At 43.8% G+C, this 20,738-nt stretch overlaps 1 protein-coding gene across 1 annotated transcript in view; it reads right to left on the bottom strand.

Annotated features, from left to right (window-relative positions):
• Positions 1–1,444: 1,444 nt before the first annotated feature.
• LOC306934468 (putative E3 ubiquitin-protein ligase HECTD4) overlaps positions 1,445–20,738 on the bottom strand; it is a 109,361-nt gene continuing 90,067 nt past the window's right edge. Inside the window, 11 exon segments of the mRNA XM_079517037.1 lie at positions 1,445–3,915; positions 6,837–7,059; positions 8,586–8,781; positions 9,081–9,247; positions 10,182–10,403; positions 12,877–12,980; positions 13,474–13,629; positions 14,175–14,294; positions 15,952–16,098; positions 16,794–16,984; positions 17,821–17,944. Of these exon segments, the coding sequence (XP_079373163.1) occupies positions 3,779–3,915; positions 6,837–7,059; positions 8,586–8,781; positions 9,081–9,247; positions 10,182–10,403; positions 12,877–12,980; positions 13,474–13,629; positions 14,175–14,294; positions 15,952–16,098; positions 16,794–16,984; positions 17,821–17,944 (1,787 nt within the window). The 3' untranslated portion in view covers positions 1,445–3,778.

The raw sequence follows: 20,738 nt of genomic DNA, 5'->3' as shown, positions 1-20,738 counted from the left end.
GGGGCTGTGACTGCTTCCTCTTTGTTCATTGGCCTGCAGCCCATTAAATAGGGGGGGGGGGGGGGGGGGGGGGGTCCTTTTCATCCGGATGAGAGGAGTCAGCTGTGAAGGGATCAATAGAAGGGGACCCCCTTTTCAGGTCTTATCAACATTCTTGAAAAACATTTATGCAACATCATGCAAATGTAACCGGCCACAAAATATGTTATCATTAGTTTACTTTACAGTGTTGTTTTGTTCTGTTCTACACATAAGAAAAACAACGCCCTAAAATTAATTCATGACATATTTGTGGTCAGTTACATTGTTTTTAGTAAGGGAATAGGTTACATTCTATCACATGATTTTATTCTGGATTTCAATTAAGCTTCAGTTCATCCAACAATGAGAGCAGATCAGCTGTACCTCGGTGGTACCATTACCGTGTATAGTACACTGCGTACACTTTCAACAGGTGCAATAATTCAAATGTATTAATTGACCTACTGTAGCCTCTCCGTTCTTTCCATAGTGTACTGTCCCAGCTCATTTTTGGTTATCTATATAATTTGAGCATATTAATAGTTGTAAATAATGGAAAATGTTTCTATAGGATTGTTGTAGGGATACTGTGCAAACACAGGTGACAATAAAAATAACGATGTTCTGGTTAGCCGAATGCCAATACCTGTACCGTACATATATTGTTTGTCCCATTCAAGTTTGAAAGACTTGAATAAAACACTAACCAGACTATATCAATTTCCATGGCCTTTTTGCATATGGCATATACAACATTGAAAAACACATCTTATTTTAATTTAGGGACCATTGCTCTCGTAATGTAGAATTTAATGAGGTACAGTGTGCCATGGGATAAATGTGGGGGTGTGGGGGAGGTGGGATTGTGTGAGAGAGGAGTGGTGTGACTGCGATCCAGCTCGAACTGGCCGTGCCCGGCCACTTGCTGCTCTCAAAAGGTGTCTGGTTTACAGGCAGTGAGTGATGTAACAAGGCTTGGGAACTAAACGGGGCCTTACATAAAAAGCATGTCCAAAAGGAGGTGAGAAGATAAACGGCCGGCCGCATTATCAACATTCAGACATTGTCTACATGCATGACTGGACTGTTACGCAATTTCCAAGCCCTTTCCGGAATTGTCCCTTTCACAATTTTTATTGCCGCATATTCAGTATAGCACCTATCCTTTTAATCTGAAAATATCATTACAAAACAGCCGTGATCTGACTACACCAGCTGTGTTTAGACAAAAACAAAACATGTCTAATATCATGATATGGATATAATATTGATACTAGGGATGTCCCGATCACGGTTTTTGGCTCCTGATCCGATTCCGATCATTTGAAAATGACATGATCGGCCCCGATTTCCGATTACCCGATCCGATCGGGACAACACCCGTAACATGCAAAAGGTACAAAACAAGCCGGTGGTTCAAATGCGCCGTTTGTACATCAAGACATTTCTTTATTGTGACACAGAAATCTCAAACGCCATCTGATTCTTTACAGCTGTATAATCCATTTTAGATATGTGTTAAGTTTCTGATGTGCAGAGGTAAAGACAGTAAAAGTTAAGTTAATGCAACCATAAATAATTGTAATAAATATCAAGTAAATGTACAGCACACATTTTCTTATCGTAACACCTCTTTGTATGGATATGTCCTTTTTATAATCTTCTCCACCTCCCAAAAGAGGAAAGGAGAGGGGGAGAGAGAGAGAGAGAGAGTGATTAGCGTCCTCATTAGCAGCGGTATACCTTTCAAGAGAACAAAACCAAAAACAAAACCAGCAAGCAATTCAACCATCCCATACATGTCCAATGTCAGTCAGTCAATCAATCAATCAATCAATCAATCAGCCAACCAATCAGTCAAATCAATCCTCTATAACCTTGTTCTTTAGTTCAATCCAATCCAAGTAAGATGGCGTTTTCTTTTTACTCACACAAGAAAACATGATTCACCATGAGTAGTAGAGTCTGTCTGAGTACAAGACAAAAATGTGATCGATTTACTGGTCATTTGAAAATATGTAAAAAATAATAACCCAACAAACTGGATGTCGAACAGACATCCTTTAGTTTGCTCCATTTAGAAATCTTTTCATGGAAGAGTAGTGCAAAGCAAACACAAAAGGAAACCAATTATAATATCAAAAAAGGATTTGAATTAGCAATTAATACAAACTGCCATCAGACATAACTTAAGTCTATTTACATTTGTTTGTTTTTCTGTGTGTTCTTTTACACAGCCGGAACATTTGGTTATGGGTAAAAGCAACAAACAAAAACAAAAGAATCCTGTTCTCTCTGGACAGAAAACCTTTAAAAGGCAGAACTTAAGATAAGCCACCCCCCGCCCACCGGTTTGTGTGTGTGTGTGTGTGTGTGTGGATTGAGTATGACATGTTGTGGGGCTCGGAGCAGGGGGTGGGGGATTTGTTGCACATTCAGTAGCAGTAGCACACAAGCAGTGCGGGAGAGCAGCTCGGGAGGCCGACGTCCCCCTCCCATTTCACGAAGCAACACAGGTTTCCTAAACCCCCGAAATGTAAGTATAGCAGACCTGGCACCGAGCAGCGCCTCTCCTGGAACCCAGGTGGAGCCCCTCGTGTCCCCAAACGGCCGGTGTTGAGTCGGTCTGACCTGTACCATGCCGCCACAGCTACTAGGATATTTAAAACCAAATAGCAATTTCATAAACTAATAGATTAATATGACTTTTTACATGACTTAAATACCCTCTCATCGGAGATTCGAATAAAATATATTCATGGTTTATATAGGCAGATAAGTTAGTTTGTCCATTAGCAGTTCTTTTTTTCTTCTTTACAGGCAGTAACTACATCGTTTGCTATACAGCACTTGTTCACATATTCCGCCTGCTTGGAAGCCGACGTGGTCAGAGCTATATAGGCAGCATCGCAGTTTCGTTCCTGTCCTGACTGTACAGTAGATGCACCTCCGTCGTACACATCACATAAAAGCTCGATTACTATACCTATACGATCCAGACGAATTCATCATTTGGAATTCCATTTCACACAAAGCCAGCGTCCGCCCCCCCCTCCCCACCCCCCCCTGTCTAGAGGAAGGTAATGTAGTAAAGGCAAGTTTTCAGAGCGTTGTTCTCTCCACAGAGGGAAGGAAGCAACTAGGTAAGGAACCCAGGGAGATTAAGACAAGCTCGACACCACTGGCAAGTTCTGCAACTGTGAGACTTGGTTACTCACATTGAGAACGTTTGATTCAAGCCAGAGTACAGTTAAGAGCGCACAGTGCACAGGAATTGAACTTTCTTTCTTTTTGTTTAACAGCGCCGCTGGCACAGTGTCACTCGTTTGGTATCACAAAACTTGACTTAAAACCCCGTCAATTCACAACCTAGAGATACATTTAGGAGAATGTGAGAATGTCAGATCAATGATGAACCTCAATGCCGCTCGAAAACGCAGTGCAACCAGAACGGACACTCGGGCGACCAGTGTCAAAAAGGGCCGGTGGAGATAAATCTCCTGTGAATTCCTCAGAAAATAAAATGCTTCATCTGTGTATATATACTCACTGTTGTTCAAATGAAACACTGGCACATTGCAGTTACAAACTTTCGTAAAGAGAAAGAAATTAAGAAAGCAAGTAAATAAAATAAAAGCTGTCTCAGAGTGGAGGTGAAGCCGGGCATGGGGAGAGGAGAGGAGTTATGGAGTAAGGGACAGAGGTTGGACATAGTGTTCAAGCAGTAAGTATGGGGAGATGTCGTCAAGTCTTGTTCCTAGCCGCTCAGCGGGTCCTCGCGGTAATGGATAGCGTAACGCAGTTTCTCCAGCATCACGTCCAGGGAGGTGTACTGGGGCAGTTTCACCATGAACATGCAGGTCTCCACGCGGATGTAGCGCGAGTCCGGAGAACCTGGAGGACACAAAAAAAAACATACATGTGTCTTTGCACGAGCAAAACAAAATGAACTAACCCTAACCTACCTAGAGTTCTTTATGTAAATGTGCCACTGTATAATATCACCATAAAGCAGTGGTTTTCAACCAGTGGTTCGCGACCACTAGTGGTGCTTGAGAGGGTTCCAGGTGGTCCCCAGCTAAATTATTAACTAAGAATTAAATTATTGTTAAACATCTGCATTACTTAATTCACAAGAAGTCTGCACAATTAGAGAATGTCGAAGAATTGTTATTTTGATCGTTTGCCTGTTATCTCTATCATAGACCCACCCCACACACTATTGTGTGGGGTGCCATAAAGGACACCATCAAAGCTGACCATCTCAGTTCCAGTCCTGCTTTCGGTCTGTTATGAAATGATCCCATCCCTGCCAAGAATCCCAAGTGTTATGAACTGTCACCGACTCCCTCCCTGCGGGTGTGGCGTTTGTTCCATATGTGGGTGAGTCAGCAAAATTATGTTGACAACAAATCTGACTTATGCAACATCGGCCATAACAACAGCTACTGTATCTACAGCAACTGGCCTTAAGAAGCAGGTGCGCTTCCTCTGCATGGATATGCCTTTTTGTTTAGGCAGCGGGTGCTCAGCTATAAATAGAACTAGGTTCAGAATACCACCGGAGTGGAAAACGTGGCACTCCAAAATGAAGGATGCAAGACTGGCTCAGGATAAGCATTCTTATTTATTGAGAAGGCTTAAGCGTTCTCAATAAATGAGAGAACTACGCACATACACTGTACCACACGCACGACACATAAATAAATGATACACTGCAACGTACATTGAACGTATGAACCTGTTGGTATGGTCATGTCATTTTAAGCCACCCTGCTGCTGGCTAAATTACATAATTTGGCAACAGCTTTAATCTGATAGGATGTATCTGAACATACCCTCTACCCCGATTCCTGCATGATTACCATACAAAAACCTAATCTGCATTAATTACTTTTCTAATACACAACACAATATTTTCTAGGACATTTTAACACCTTGGAGGCCCGGAACTATTTAATCAATTTCATCCATGTGCCCATCATTTATAGCGCACGGACCACTTTTACCGGCGCACCGGAAGCTGGTGTGCATGTCTGTGTAGCAGCTAACAATAGCCACACCACAGGCAGGGGACATTTTCGATGACGTGTCACTTTTTGACACGTCATCGGATCGGGCAACAAGCGCTCCAAGGCTCTAGAGCGATGCGAACGGTTTTGTTATCATTAATCTCCATCCTATTTATCAATCTCCGTGTTGGGCACTTGACCATGACCTTGAACTTGGACGGAGAACTCCGCCCTGGGCCTACAAGGTTGTTGTTGTTGTTGTAATTTCCCATGACTGGAAAACGGCATGTCCAGGTTTTACAGGATGCGTAGGAACCAGTGCTAAGGGTTAGTAACGGCGTGCGATAAGCTCATCTTGCTCAGGTGATAACAACTGGTTAACAACAGGGCCAATCTCTTATCTCAATCGGTTACAAAGCCTGTTCCTGATCTAAAGGACGACATTGTTTCACGCCAGTGCACTGTACTCTATGCTGATAACATTCAGTGAAAGATACACAGCAGCACGCCTCGCAGTTGTTTGCTCAGCTCAAGCACAAAACCCACTCTATATATCGCCAAAAAACAAACACACATTTTGAGACACTAGAATAGTGCCGCCGATGGATACAAATAGTAAACATGACGTTCAAAGTAGGTCTGGAGGTTGAGACAATGCCCAGTAAAGCAGGCATGATAATCACTATCATCAGGGCTTCTCACAGTCTCTGCACCACCAGCACAAAGATGACTGTACAAAGTGTACATAAAGGCTGAATATTCAATAACTGCCTGTCTGACGTCAAATTAAAAAAAACGTTCGCTCTGAAAGAATATACAGTATATTCAAAGATTTGTGCCGCATTTTTACGATTTTTCAAAAATAGCAGACCTACAAGCTCGTAGCGCGCCACTCGGTGGCGCGCTATGAGCTTGTAGATCTGCTATTTTTCAATAGCTAAAGTATAACATAATGCTTAGTTAAAACACTGAAAGGGGTTCCCGCCCAGAATGGAATTAAACTCTCGTCATATACACGGCCGTTACTACACAAAGAAATCAAGGGACTAAAAAACCCTGTCGCTGATGTACAACGCTGATGTAATACAGTAGATTTATAGAATGCAAATGTTATAAACCTATAAACATAATTCACTGTACATTACTCACCTGTTGCTGCTCAGGTTAAAGTACATGTGTTCCTTACAGAAGGTTAGAGTGTGTTTCTCGCTTGTATGTTTTAACCTTTGTTATCGTATTTATTTGTTATCTTTATTTCATTACAATGCAACATTGGAATTCAGTCTGTCGCTGGGGTTGGGATCGTTTAGGATTTGAACCATTACAGTTCCTTGAAGATTCCCTCTAGTCTAAACGTCCGATTCCGTAACGGTTCCCAGGTACTGTACAGGGACCCTCTGGGTTAGCCTGGCTAATAAGCCAGACTCAAATCACACTGTCGTGTGGTATTTGAGTCTGGAGATGCTGTGTATGGATCTTGTTTCCCGGGGGGCGGGTTCAAACATTTTCTCTTTGACGCAATTGGTCAGAGCTACTGTCAGTCAAAGTTCTCAAGCATTGAACGTCACTGTACCAAAGCCCGCCCATATTGCATACCGTGTCCCGATTGGCCACACCAGTTCTCTGGTGTAGGAAATGGGCGTACAATTGAGCCTCTCCAGACCGTAATCCGCCGGCAGGCAATTTCTTTTTGCCAACGGCTGATTCGGTCTGGCTTATTAGCCAGGCTACCTCTGGGTTACTTGAAGGGGGTTCCAAACGGACCCTTAAAAAGGTCTGAGTGTGCATCGGTCATCTTTTTACCTGCCGCTCCGTCGGGCGGGGCGATCTTCATGGGGTAAGGGGGGACGTGCGCCGTGTCGGGCCCGCCGTCCTTGCAGGGGCAGGTGAAGGGGATGCGCTCCTGGTTGCACGCAAACTTGATGAACTTGCACAGCTCTTCCTGAGTGAACGTCTCCAGGGCGCCCCAGAAGAACTCGATGTGTTGGTCCGTCTCCATCAGGCCCACCTGGTACATGGTGTGAGCCTATTGAGGGGGGGGGGGGGGGGGGGGGGGGGGGGGTTGTCATAATTATTACATAATACTGTGACGAAGCACATTTCTATGTTATTCTGCTTTATTTTTTCCTGTGCATGTTATCTATTTTGAAATGAAATGTAACGTGTGGTGCTGATTTTGATTATATTAGAATTATTTCCTGTTCACGAGAAAGGTAATGGACCTCCTACAGGGGTGATTGACAGCTGTCAGAGACTGATGTCGCCACCCAACCAAGGTTTCATATAGGAGGAAGTGACACACGGGGAGGGAAAGAAAAACTCAAGAGAGGTGTAGGCCTGCACGGCATGAGTGGAGCTCCAGGCGCCAGATAGCAAACTAACTATTATTCAGGGTTAATTGCGTGTATCTGCAGCCTTTGTGAACGGTCGAGTCCAACGGAAAAGTATCTCGCTTGCTGCTGCCGTTGGAGAAGCGGCCCTCGTTTGGAATCACCGTCGCTGGCGTGCGTGTGACCGTCAGAGCCAACGGTGAGATCTGTCCAAACGTTTGCTGGATTGTACATATTAAGGGGGACCCCGAACATTTAGTTTCTTCTTCAGACTGTTTAGAGCGGACGCGCATTTCGTTTCTTTGGAACCCTTGGATAAAGGAACTGAATATCGCGGGCGAGCGCTTCATTTAAGAGAAGAGGAGGACGCAGACTTTATTAGTTATTTAACACTAACCACGGTTGTGTATTGTTGACTTTGGGGGGTGTTATTGTTTATTGTTTGTTGTTGACGTTGTGACGCAAAGTGTTTCTGAGAGCGTCGGGACTTGTTTGGGGCGTGAGGGGTTGTGAAACTGTATTATTGTTTGTTGATGTAAGTTGGTTTGCCTGTGTATTTGTTTTCTTTTGTAGGGAGAGAGATAGGGACAGACGCAGTGCCAAGTGCACTGGTTTAACGGTGAACCGTTTGGGCTATCAGTTACCTTTTGTGGCGTCTCTATATAAATATTACAGATATAACCCTACGAGCCTGTTGTTAATTTTTTCCTTAGTTAACGATTTGCCTTAATGCTCAAAGGGCGATTGTTACAATACATAGCAATCGTCTAATCGCAATTATTTTGTCATAGTCGTCATAATCATGTCTATGTTGAAAGTTTGTAAATCAGCTATTTCTGTAGTATAAAATGTATACACAACAAAAAAGTGCAAACTGGCAGCCCTTTCTGAACCACATTGGCACGCTTACCATACTGGAAGAATGCACTTGAGCAAGAACCCCCCCCCGGTTCTCCTCCATATTCCCCTGGATGAATGAGTGATTTTGTTTGTTCGTCTTGTCCATTGACCATTTTCAACTTGGTTTTGCTTTCTGTTATTTTTCATTTCTTTTCTGTTTTGTTTCAGGTGCTTTTAATTGTTAAAAAACTGACCTGTTTCATCTGTCTGTTATAATTGTTCTTTTATTGTTGCAAAATCAATAAAGAAATGTGTTAATGAGAAAATAGCCAATCTACAAGCTCACAACGTGTCTATATGTAGATCGGCCTATTTTAATTACCTTGAGGAACTCCAGGTTGATGTAGGGCAGGCCGCAGGTGCGCAGCTCCACCTCTAGGGGGCTGAGCATGGTGAGCAGTTGCAGGGGGATAATGGAGCCCAGGCCGGCGCGCACGGCCGTCATGCACTCCACGTTCTGCAGCTCCCTGAGACGCAGCCCGCGCACCGCACGTGCATACACATCCTTGTTCTCCCAGCTGACGCACACGCACGCACACGCACAGAGTTCAGACAAAGATGACAAAGCCATACAGCATGACGTATACAAAATCTATCATCTTCAAAAAGTGCATTGGAAGATATATTTTTCACCCAGAAAACCTGAAACAAATATACAGGATTTCTTTCTTTTTTTAAACAGCCGCTATATATCTTCTCTACGGTAAAACTATTTTGTGGGGGGGGGGGGTCTTCGGGGGCCTGGTAAGTTTGGGAACCCTTGGTCTACAGACAAAATGCATATACAAAATCCTAAGCACAGGAAAGCATCTCCTACCTGACGCTGATGCTCCGTCCTCGCTGACACAGCTCCACGTCCTCTCCCGTCATGGTGACGTAGGTGAAGGTGCAGCAGGGCCTGCTGGGCGAGTCGGGGCTCTCCCCGGAGTGGTGCTGGGACGAGATCTCTGCACACAGGGCCTCCAGCTCCGCCTCGTCGCTCACCTGAAGTCACAGGTTTGGGATTTACCCACAGCGTTATATGGTGAAATGTTCTGCTGCTGCTGCTGGTAGAAATGCACTCTGTCGAGCTGCCAACTTGCGCCTTGCACACAAGTAGGCCATACATGGCCTACTTGCGCCATGAGGTGCGCTCACCACTGGCATCACTACTTCAAAAAAAAAAGAAGATATATATTATGATATTATAATGACGTTGCCAGAGATGATGCTGGTCCCTGATTGGGCTACGGTCTTAAACAAGAGAGGACACCGACATACATACCCCGACATACGTACATAGTACATACATACCCAGCCGATCGCAGTACTTTCACGCTCTGCTTGCGTAAGTAATAAGCTCTGTTGTGCACCTCAAAACAGTGGTGTGGAACATCATCAGTAGTTAGGATGTGTACACAGAACTGAGGTGCAGCAGCTTTTAGCATCTCCACCCATGGCCACACAGCACACTTTGTTTTAACAGTAGCCAAGGACATTAAGGACGGTAGTCAATATGACAGATGAACTGAATCATGACAGATGAACTGAATCATGATAGATGAACTGAATCATGACAGATGAACTGAATCATGACAGATGAACTGAATCATGACAGATTAACTGAATCATGACAGATGAACTGAATCATGACAGATGAACTGAATTACGATAGATGAATTGCACTGTTGCAATTATTGTACTGTTTTTAGGTAGACTATGAAGTACTTATTTATTCTATTTTACTTTGGTAGGACATAATAGGAGTGTATGTTCAATTTTTTCCCCCTTATCTGTCATATCTGTATTTTTAAATGCTGACCCTGGGAGCTGAGCTCAAAAAGAATTCCTATGCACTTGTGAAAATGGAAAATTAAGTCCATTCAATTCTTAGAACGGGAGGAAACGACATTGTGCACACATTATGCCTCTCCCTTACGTTCTCAAACTTCTTGACGTAGTTGTACGTGAGCAGGTCGGCCTCCTGCAGGTCCTGCTCGGGGTCCAGGGGCTCGCCCACCAGACCCTTCCAGAAGGAGCCCAGCAGGTCCAGAGGCAGCGGCACGTCGGCTCGGATGGCGATGCCCAGCAGCTGTCCGAAGAAGTGCAGCAGCTGCTCCTCCGTGTAGCTGATTGGGCACGGCGTCAGGATGTATTTACCCTGTGTGGAGAAAAACACACACGTTAAAGGTTGTTTCAGATGATGCGCCTTCCTTGGTAATTCATCTTCAATGAGAGGCCAATATTTTGGATGCGCGGAGAAGTTGAGGGGCGTCGAGGTGCGGTCCCGTGAAATTGTCGCGTGCACGCGGGCGGCTAGACCTGGATTGTGGTGAGCTTTTTTTCCTCCACGCTACGCGTCCCAAGCCCCTCATGAGCAGACGCGTCGCGCTGCGTCACTCGCTCCCTGTCTGAAAAGCAGCAAAGCCTTTAACACTGTGCTTCTCACTCATAACTCTCAGAGTTACAGAAGACATTTGGAACCCGCTCAAGGAACCCTGAGGGCTTGACCCCACCCATAGCACTGACACTTGGGCTTTCTATGGGGAAAGCCCAGGTGTCAGTCCAAGCCCAAAACCCCCCCTTTGTAAAACTGTGGTTTAGGACCACAGTCCAAATTGTGCGATGGCGAAGTCCATCTAAGGACAAAATACTGACTGACACGTGATGAGGCTGACTGGGAGGGCTGGAAATAACTTTGAAGTGTGATTGCAGATTGCATTTTATGCTGCTAATGATTGACGAAAGAAGCCCCTGTTTTCATATGGTGTCATTACCAACCAGTATAGTGAAGGTTATTTATGGAATGCTGGATTGTTTTCACTGATGTAAGAGATGGAACAGATACGGAACAACTGCCTCTCTTCTCCAGAAGAGGATTTCACTGAAGCAGTGCCTAGCAGCCTGACAGACAGATGCTTCTCAGCAGTTACTGGCCCAGCCCGGTTGTACTATAGGCAGCCAACTTGGCTTTTCCAGGATGCCTGGAACATTGCAAATTAACATCAATTGTTTAAACCCCATAAGCCCAACAAAGCTCAGCGGCAGTACGTCATTTGAAGTTTTAATCAAAGTCAAAACTAACTTAAAAAAGTAACAAGCAACATCAGCTGGGGTGATAATTACTGCAACCGGGCGGGAATGGAGCACATTCACTGCTTGCTGTGAATCGGTTATTCACTGTTATCTAACATCTTGCTATTGTTCTTTTGTAATAGCCACTGGGATGAAGGACAATGTATGCCAAATCTAAAATAAATACAACCAACACAATACAAAGATGAAGCAGCATGTTTACAATATAGTTTGTTAATACAATTTAGGCATTTAGCAGATGCTCTTAATCCAGAGCGACTTACATTAAGCAAGTATCATACTGTAAGCCTCACCTTGCATTATAATGACTATTAGTCTATTTTGCGCGTATGCTATTCTAAAGCCAAATCTATGCAAAACCACAGAAACACTCCCATTGCTGTGATGGCCACAGTGCAGTTAGCTGAAGTGACCACACGTCCACCATACAGAACACGGGTGAGTATTCTTTCGATAGAGCAGCGATAGAAAGACACCAGTACACAAGGGAGCACGTTCCCGTTTCCTTATTCCTAACATCAATCACAAGTTCTTTTGCCTCGGAGAGATGGAGTGCCAAGTTGATAATGGAGCACCGTTCTGACAGGTCGTAGCATTTCAGCTCTCTAGGCAGACTCATCGCTGTCTTATACGAGTCCAACACTGCACTTTCAATGACTCCCTAGTCAACCAACACTCATCGTTTGTAAAGCAACTGATATGTCGACAGACATTATCAGTGCAGTTCTGTATATAAAACAGTACAGTGGATGTACGGTCTTCTACATGTTGTTGTGAAAATAGATCCCAGTGAGTGCGCTCAAAACAGTCCTGTAACAGAGTGGAAGCCCCCCTCAGGCTTCATGTTCCTCCACACAAGTCTGTGTTTTGAAGAAGTCATATATGCTGGGGTGAGAAGGAGGTAGAAGGTCTGACTGACCTACATGGTTTGAAGGTGGAGACTTTATAACCTTCCTGTGTGTTTTGACCCCTCGTTGTTGTACATCTTACATGCAGGACCAATTTAGGGGTACAGTTGTAACATTTGCATAACAATAACAATCTTGTTTCTTTGTTTTGTCTTTTATCATCAGTAAAGTAAAAAAAAATGCAGAATAGTGAATGTCATGTGGGGTTTGAATAACCCATTTAGGACTGAGACTAGATTCTACAAATGTCTTCTAAATCATGACAGTTTTCTGAAAAACCTATGTTTCTATTTCAGTGGTTTTCATACTATTTCATGCCAAGGACCCCAAAAATTATATGCAATTAGCCGCCGACCCCCATCTGAAAATGTGTTGTTCTAGGGATCCCACCCAGAAGCAAAGATTTGAGTTCAAAACGTTCACTCTGAAAGAATACATATTCAAAGATTTGCACCACATTTTCATGATTTTTAAAAAAAAATAGCAGATCTACAAGCTCATAGATCTGCTATTTTTCAATAGCTAAAGTATAACGTAGTATATAGGAGTGCTGTTCAGTACTGTTTACGGTGCAGATAATAGTGACTCTGATGATGTGGGGTTTGAAGTGAACGGTGCTGCTGGGCGTACCTTGTTCCGGTTGGCTGCAGCGCTGGGGCAGGGCAGCAGCAGCAGGAGAGCCGAGCTCTGGAGCTCCTTACACACCTGCCACAGGAAGTGTCTGAAGGAGCCGCCTGCACGGGGAGAGAGACACACACAGTTAGTATGACAATAAGTTATCGTTGATGTCGTAACTAGGGCTGTCAACATTACACATTTAAGTTGACGAAATTACATTTCTGTTTTGGCTTTTAAGCCTCGTAATGAAAAAGTGCACATGGCAGATGTGACATATATGAGATATACGAAGAAATTACTGCCATTTTTATAACTTTTACATCTTTCAACATGGAAACAATTATGACGATTATGACAAAATAATTGCGATTATCTGCGATTAGCCGATTATGTAATAATTGTGACAAGCCCCATGTCCAAAACTGCTACTTTTCAGGAATTCACGCAAAAATAGCCGACAGCGATGATATGTGCTGGACAAAAAACACAAAAGAAAATCTGATATGGAGTATGGGCTAAAAATGACCAGCAAACAATAAAAACACTCCCAACTGAAGACCGTGTAAGTGAGGCAGCAGTGAAACGGAGAGAGAACAGAGGGGTACTGACTTGTGCCGTGGACCTCCTCTCCGGTGAAGCGGATGTTGAAGGCGTACGTGGGGTCTCCCCCGCTGGCCAGCTTGACACACAGCTGGGACGAGGGCACGCACGCCAGCTGACGAGCCGCCTGGCAGAAGTACGTGTTCTCTGAGGTTCGAATCTCTCCTGCAGTTCACATGCAGTGAGACGGGCACGCGCACACACGCACGCGCACGCACACACACCACACACACACACACACACACACACACACACACACGTTTGAGCACAAACAACATAACATAACATATTTAGTCCCCCAGAGGTCTATATTAGCCCCCCTTTTCTACACCGAACATATTTGCAGAAAAAAGCTGATCTATGTCTTCTACATCTACAAGCTCACAGTGGCCCTTTTCCACCAAAACAACTTTGGTTCTAGATCTGGTTCCGTTCTTTACTTTTTTCGATGGTTTATATCACATCTTCCATCTTCCAACATGAATAGTGACACACCCACTTGTTGTTTCCAGTTCCGAACCAACTTTTAGGGATCTGTACCAATTAATTTGGTTCAAAATTAGGCGGGAAAAAAGAACGGAACCGGTTCAACCCTGTGGGAAAAGTGGTCACATTTGAGTTTCTAGGTTGGTTATTCTCGCCCCTATGTTTCGCGCCCAGAATCGGGACGCCAGGCTTCACGTGGTTCAATGACTAAAATGCCTCCTGACCTCCTACGATCTCCAGAGGGTCCAGTGTGATCTCTGGGGCGGCGTGGTCGGCTGTCCGCTGCACGGTGGCATTCAGCACTCGGTTCATCACCGTCACCTTGGTGTCATAGTAGACCAGTCCTGTAACAAGCACAGTATGGTCATTACAGTCACCTTGGTGTCATAGTAGACCAGTCCTGTAACAAGCACAGTATGGTCATTACAGTCACCTTGGTGTCATAGAAGACCAGTCCTGTAACAAGCACAGTATGGTCATTACAGTCACCGTGGTGTCATAGAAAGAAGACCAGTCCTGTAACAAGCACAGTATGGTCATTACAGTCACCTTGGTGTCATAGAAGACCAGTCCTGTAACTAGCACAGTATGGTCATTACAGTCACCTTGGTGTCATAGAAAGAAGACCAGTCCTGTAACAAGCACAGTATGGTCATTACAGTCACCTTGGTGTCATAGAAGACCAGTCCTGTAACAAGCACAGTATGGTCATTACAGTCACCTTGGGTGTCATAGAAGACCAGTCCTGTAACAAGCACAGTATGGTCATTACAGTCACCTTGGTGTCATAGAAGACCAGTCCTGTAACAAGCACAGTATGGTCATTACAGTCACCTTGGTGTCATAGAAAGAAGACCAGTCCTGTAACAAGCACAGTATGGTCATTACAGTCACCTTGGTGTCATAGAAGACCAGTCCTGTAACAAGCACAGTATGGTCATTACAGTCACCTTGGTGTCATAGAAAGAAGACCAGTCCTGTAACAAGCACAGTATGGTCATTACAGTCACCTTGGTGTCATAGAAAGAAGACCAGTCCTGTAACAAGCACAGTATGGTCATTACAGTCACCTTGGTGTCATAGAAAGAAGACCAGTCCTGTAACAAGCACAGTATGGTCATTACAGTCACCTTGGTGTCATAGAAAGAAGACCAGTCCTGTAACAAGCACAGTATGGTCATTACAGTCACCTTGGTGTCATAGAAAGAAGACCAGTCCTGTAACAAGCACAGTATGGTCATTACAGTCACCTTGGTGTCATAGAAGACCAGTCCTGTAACAAGCACAGTATGGTCATTACAGTCACCTTGGTGTCATAGAAGACCAGTCCTGTAACAAGCACAGTATGGTCATTACAGTCACCTTGGTGTCATAGAAGACCAGTCCTGTAACAAGCACAGTATGGTCATTACAGTCACCTTGGTGTCATAGAAGACCAGTCCTGTAACAAGCACAGTATGGTCATTACAGTCACCTTGGTGTCATAGAAGACCAGTCCTGTAACAAGCACAGTATGGTCATTACAGTCACCTTGGTGTCATAGAAGACCAGTCCTGTAACAAGCACAGTATGGTCATTACAGTCACCTTGGTGTCATAGAAGACCAGTCCTGTAACAAGCACAGTAAAGGCCTATTCATACTCCAGTTTTCGGTGATGAGGTGACCACCGATATCACCGAAAACTACAACACGAGTATCATTTGAGTTTAAAAATTTAATAAAATTGTCAGGATTTTTGAGTGGTGCAACCACTCTTATGAGACAGCTATGTGTGTGGCTGTGTCCCTGTGTCTGAGCACGAAAATAGCGTTATAGCGTTTGTTCACCACCAAGTGTCACTGTGCCTTGTGAGATTGCAGAACACCCCCCCCCCCCCCCCCCCCCCCCCCCCCCCCCCCCCCCCCCCCCCCCCCCCCCCCCCCCCCCCCCCCCCCCCCCCGACCTCTCTAGATGTACTGTATCATGTGCTGAGGCATTGTACTGTAGATGTCTCCTCTCACCTTTGGCCTCGCACAGCAGCGCAGCGATGCTGTTCTGGTAGGTGTGTGTCTGCCGGAGCTCCACCAGGGGAAGGAAGAAGCTCTCCAGGGTGTTGTTGAGAGACTGCAGCAGGGCGAAGCGCAGACGCAGGCTCTCCACAGGCACGTCTGCGGAGAGGGAAACAAAGCACGGCGTGTAAACAGATGTATCGCGCTGCAGAGGGGGTCAAAAAGTAGGGCTGTCGCGATTATGACATTTTATTTGACGATTAATTGTCGCTCACATGATGATTTGCGATTAACGATTTAATTGTGTTTCTGTCGTTGAACATTATTGGAACAGTATGAATGAAAACTTTGCATTTCTGTTTGGCTTTTAGGCTTTGGAAACAAAAGTTGACCAGGGCAGATAAGACAAATAACATAGCCTACACATTTAATTACTTTACTTTTTGAAGAAATTAAAAAACATTTTATTTTCATTATCTCAAATACTTGCGATCGGGTGATCATTGTGACAGGCCATAAGGTCAAACCTTCAGAATTTAGAGAGGATAGCCCCTTGAGATCTCATTTAGAGGGGGTCCCGGGTCCTACCCTACACAGTAGTAAAACATTACATACAATACGAATACACAATGTGTATATAAATACGCATAGGTAAAACATTACATGTACTACAAATACACAAAACACACAGGTGCAGTTAGCTTGCTCACCATCCCCCCACCCACACTCTCAGCCCTCAACTCATTTTAGAACAAAAAGGAAATGGAGAAAACGGTACTATGACCTGTATCAAAGTTAGAAATAAACCTAAACACAAGCAGTATTAAAAGCATGAACAGGTTGTCGCTGCTTACTGAGGAGACAGGCCACGCGGGGGTCTGCGGCGTCGCTGGGGTCCAGGTAGACCTCGTGGGGGTGTAGTCTGGCCGGCGTGATGGCCAGGTGTCGACACAGCCTGTTGATGTACTGCACCAGAGCCACGTCCATCTCCAGACTCCACTTCCTGCACGCCTTCTGGGCGTGGCGCGTGTCTATGCACGTGCACCTGGAGCACAGAGAGAGGACAGTTCAGTGGAGTGTCTATGCACGTGTACCTGGAGCACAGAGAGAGGAGAGTTCAGTGGAGTGTCTATGCACGTGCACCTGGAGCACAGAGAGAGGACAGTTCAGTGGAGTGTCTATGCACGTGCACCTGGAGCACAGAGAGAGGACAGTTCAGTGGAGTGTGTGACTTGTACTACTACTTTGTACTTGTTAATTCATTACAAAGGTGCTGGTCTATTGGTTGTCGGATTAAAGGCTGCTTGACTCTTAGTACATTGGCATGTCAGACTACTGGCTGCCGGACTCTTATTTGTTGTCGGACTATTTGGGTGCCGGACTATTGGTTGTCAGACTATTAACAGCGCCACTTTGTCACCTGTTGGTACTCTAAACAGACAGACAGACAGACAGACACAGGGACACACATTGCTGTATATTGGAGTGGCTGCACCACTCAAAAAGTATGGTAATGCTTTCTATGAAGCCCATGTCTATAATGCATCATAAACATAAAAGGCTTTCCTCCTCTTTTTAACTTTGAGTGCCCGGATCTTTTATTTGAGTCCTTATGAGTGTTTATAATTAGAATTATACAGCATTATAAGCAGATCGTAATGAATTACAAGTATGTTTGTTTGTGATGAATTGCAGAAAAGGTGCTTCTAGAAAGTGTTATCAAATATTATTGCTAAGAGTGCAACTGAGCACATGTGCAGGTGGTTTCCCACGTCATGGGCAGTACACGTAATACACAATCGCGGCACGTGTCAACGAGGAATGTTAACTATGACCGGGTCGGACTTGGGGTTGAGGATGGGGACACGGCAGTGGTCTCACCTTTCAAAGTGGAGGTCGTAACCGCACGCCAGAATTGCCCTCCACACGCTACGAATGTCCAGCTTGGCGCGGTCCACCGCAAACTTGTGGAAGCCATCTAGTGTGAGGTACCTCTCCTCTGGGACTGGGAGAGAGAGAGAGAGACTCACATTTTAACAGTATAGTAAAAGATACATTATATTATTATTAATCTTTATGAGGAAATGTCACATGCAACAAAAACATGTTAAGGCTGATTCATTCCGAGTTAGGGCTGTCACGATTACACATTTAAGTTTGACGATTAATTGTCACACAAATAATTGTGATTAACGATTTGTGTTTTTGGCATTGGGAATTGGGACATTATGAATAGAAATTACATTTCTGTTTAGCTTCTAGGCTTCATAATAAAAGGCAGATACGACAAATAACAGAAATATACCAAGAAAGTATTATTATACTTAAAAGTATAAGCTTGTAGATCTGCCATTTCTGCTTTTGGACATGATTATGACATTTATGGCAAAAAAAATGATTGCAATTAGACGATTATGTAATAATTGTGACAACCCTATTCTGTTTGGTGCCTAACACAGGACTGTTGAAAAAAGTGAAATCACTGAAATCTGAAACTATCTTTCCAAATTACATTTCAAGCCCAAAGGGGGGGAGGGGGGGAAAGGCCAGAGTGCAGTGACCCACAAGCTGGTGAACTGTGTTAAAGAACCCTCAGGGAGAACCATTGGTAGAGGAAGAAACCTTAAAGACAGTTTGGTAACTCTATACTGAACCAACTCAACTGGGGTCACCCTTACCGGAAGGTAATTTATTATGTGGTCGATGCACACAATGCCAACACACAACTAAGGGCATTTCCTTCTTCCATCCTGTAACAGGAAAAAAGAGTACAAGATTCTGGGCACAATTTCCTGTATAACTACCGGAGCCTTAATGCGTCTCCAGTAGTAGCTATACAGGAAATGGAGGTATATTGTACCTCGTCAAGTGTCATTGAAATGGAGGTATATTGTACCTCGTCAAGTGTCATTGTCGGCATGACGGCTAGAACGTTGAAGACTAGAATGACAGAACAACGTTTTTCTATCAGAAATGTAAACAGTCCAGTTGCCCTTCGTTTTGCACTAGGGCTATCCCTGACTAAAGATTTGTATAGTCAAATCTGATTGACCAAATGTTGTCTGGTAGTAGACTATCATAGGCAACTAGAGATTATTAGTATTATAACATTTTTTGCATGATTTTACTGTGAGATTGGCAGTCGAATCAGTCTGATTGCATAACATAAAAAACCATTACCAAAAACCATACCATTTGTGATTTAACATATACTTGATTGGTTTCTCCCACTAAATCATGATATATATCCTATTTTTGGCAAACTATTTGTTAATTAATATAACAAATTAGGCCAATGTCTAAGTCGAATCATGCTAATCGACTATGAGATTGGTAGTCGATTAAGACTCCCTCGATTGATTAGTCGACTATTTGACTAATCAAGGTCAGGCCTTATTTTTGCACATAAAAACATTGTCCGACCTCACACTATATATACTGCTATTGAGAAAGTTCATGTTTTATAATATTAACCTGAGTGTTTTATACTAAGATGTTTTGTAACTATTCCATAATTACAGTGGTTTATAAACGGTGTCTGGGGCACCGTGATGAGTCCAGATGTGCATTGGGATTTATTATTATTGCAATATTGTACAAAGATTTATGAATTACCTTTTTTATTTACTATAGCAGTACTTTGTGCTCACTCATTCCCCAGACAGAGGCAAATTCTGCACCCGAAAAATAAATATTTTAACCATCTTTCCACCTGGCATCCATATTTTGGGCATGTCACAAACATCTTTAAGCTATTATTATTGCTTTAATAACATCTGTCTCTGCTATTTTCGACTTCCGGCTATGAATACAAGCGCACCTTGAGATTTTGACCAGTATTGTGTCTTGGGCACAAAACGTTTGAAACAATTAGCCCATCGCTAAATCCCACCCCAAAAAGCGATTGTCCAATGCCAATCCAAATAGTTTAGCAACTGTTGCTATGCAGGTCCAACTTTTGCCACCTCATAGCTGTCAATGTTATTTTGCATGGCTGTGTTGTTGAACATTTACACGGCTTAACATCGGGAAAGTTACACGACTGACCCACCCAGGTAATGGCAATAATACTAATGACGGTAGTCTTACCGTGCAACATGAAAACTCCTGTCAGGCGTTCGTTAAAAGTTGATTTCTCCCTCTGTCATTTCCTCGTATTTCTAGTTTATTTGAATAATGTCATGCACATTTGTCCAGTGCATAGCCTACAGCAGGCCTGGTTGACTAGATTTAGAAGACATTTTGAAGGTTTTGCTTCTGAAATGATCCAAAATGTATATGGAGAAATCCTGTCATTTAACATGCATCTCAATGGGTGAGAAGGGCAGCTTCGCCTGTCTCTTTCGCTGCTAACGTGCCTATTGGACAAGGACGGGTTGGGGAGGGACTTAGCGAAGGGCTAATTGGTCTAGAAGAATTAAACAATTTTTGGACAACAAATTAGATCTTGATGATGCCTTGTGTAGAAAATCCCTAGTAGAAGCAAGAAAAAAATACTTGTGGTAATGTTTTTTGCTAGTAAGGCTATGGGAACAGATGTAACACCAAACTATGACCGCCATAATGCCTTTCTGCTCTCCATTAGAATGCTTGCTAGAAATCCTGTCTACAACTGAATCCTATTTTAGCATCGCTCTCTCTCTCCCTCTCTCTCCTTTTACGCATCTGTTTATTGAAAAAGATTTTTCTTTTTATATTAATTTATTAAAGGCATCTTGTCAAGTGTGTCAAACATGTTGAGAATTAGTCTCCCACCCCTACACGCATGTTGCACGCACGCACACACACACACGCCCAGG

Source organism: Electrona antarctica (genome assembly GCF_951216825.1).
Source record: "Electrona antarctica genome assembly, chromosome: 12".
Lineage (NCBI taxonomy): Eukaryota > Metazoa > Chordata > Actinopteri > Myctophiformes > Myctophidae > Electrona > Electrona antarctica.
The sequence above is the reverse complement of the archived record's forward strand: the minus strand, read 5'-3'. Positions and strand labels throughout refer to the sequence as shown.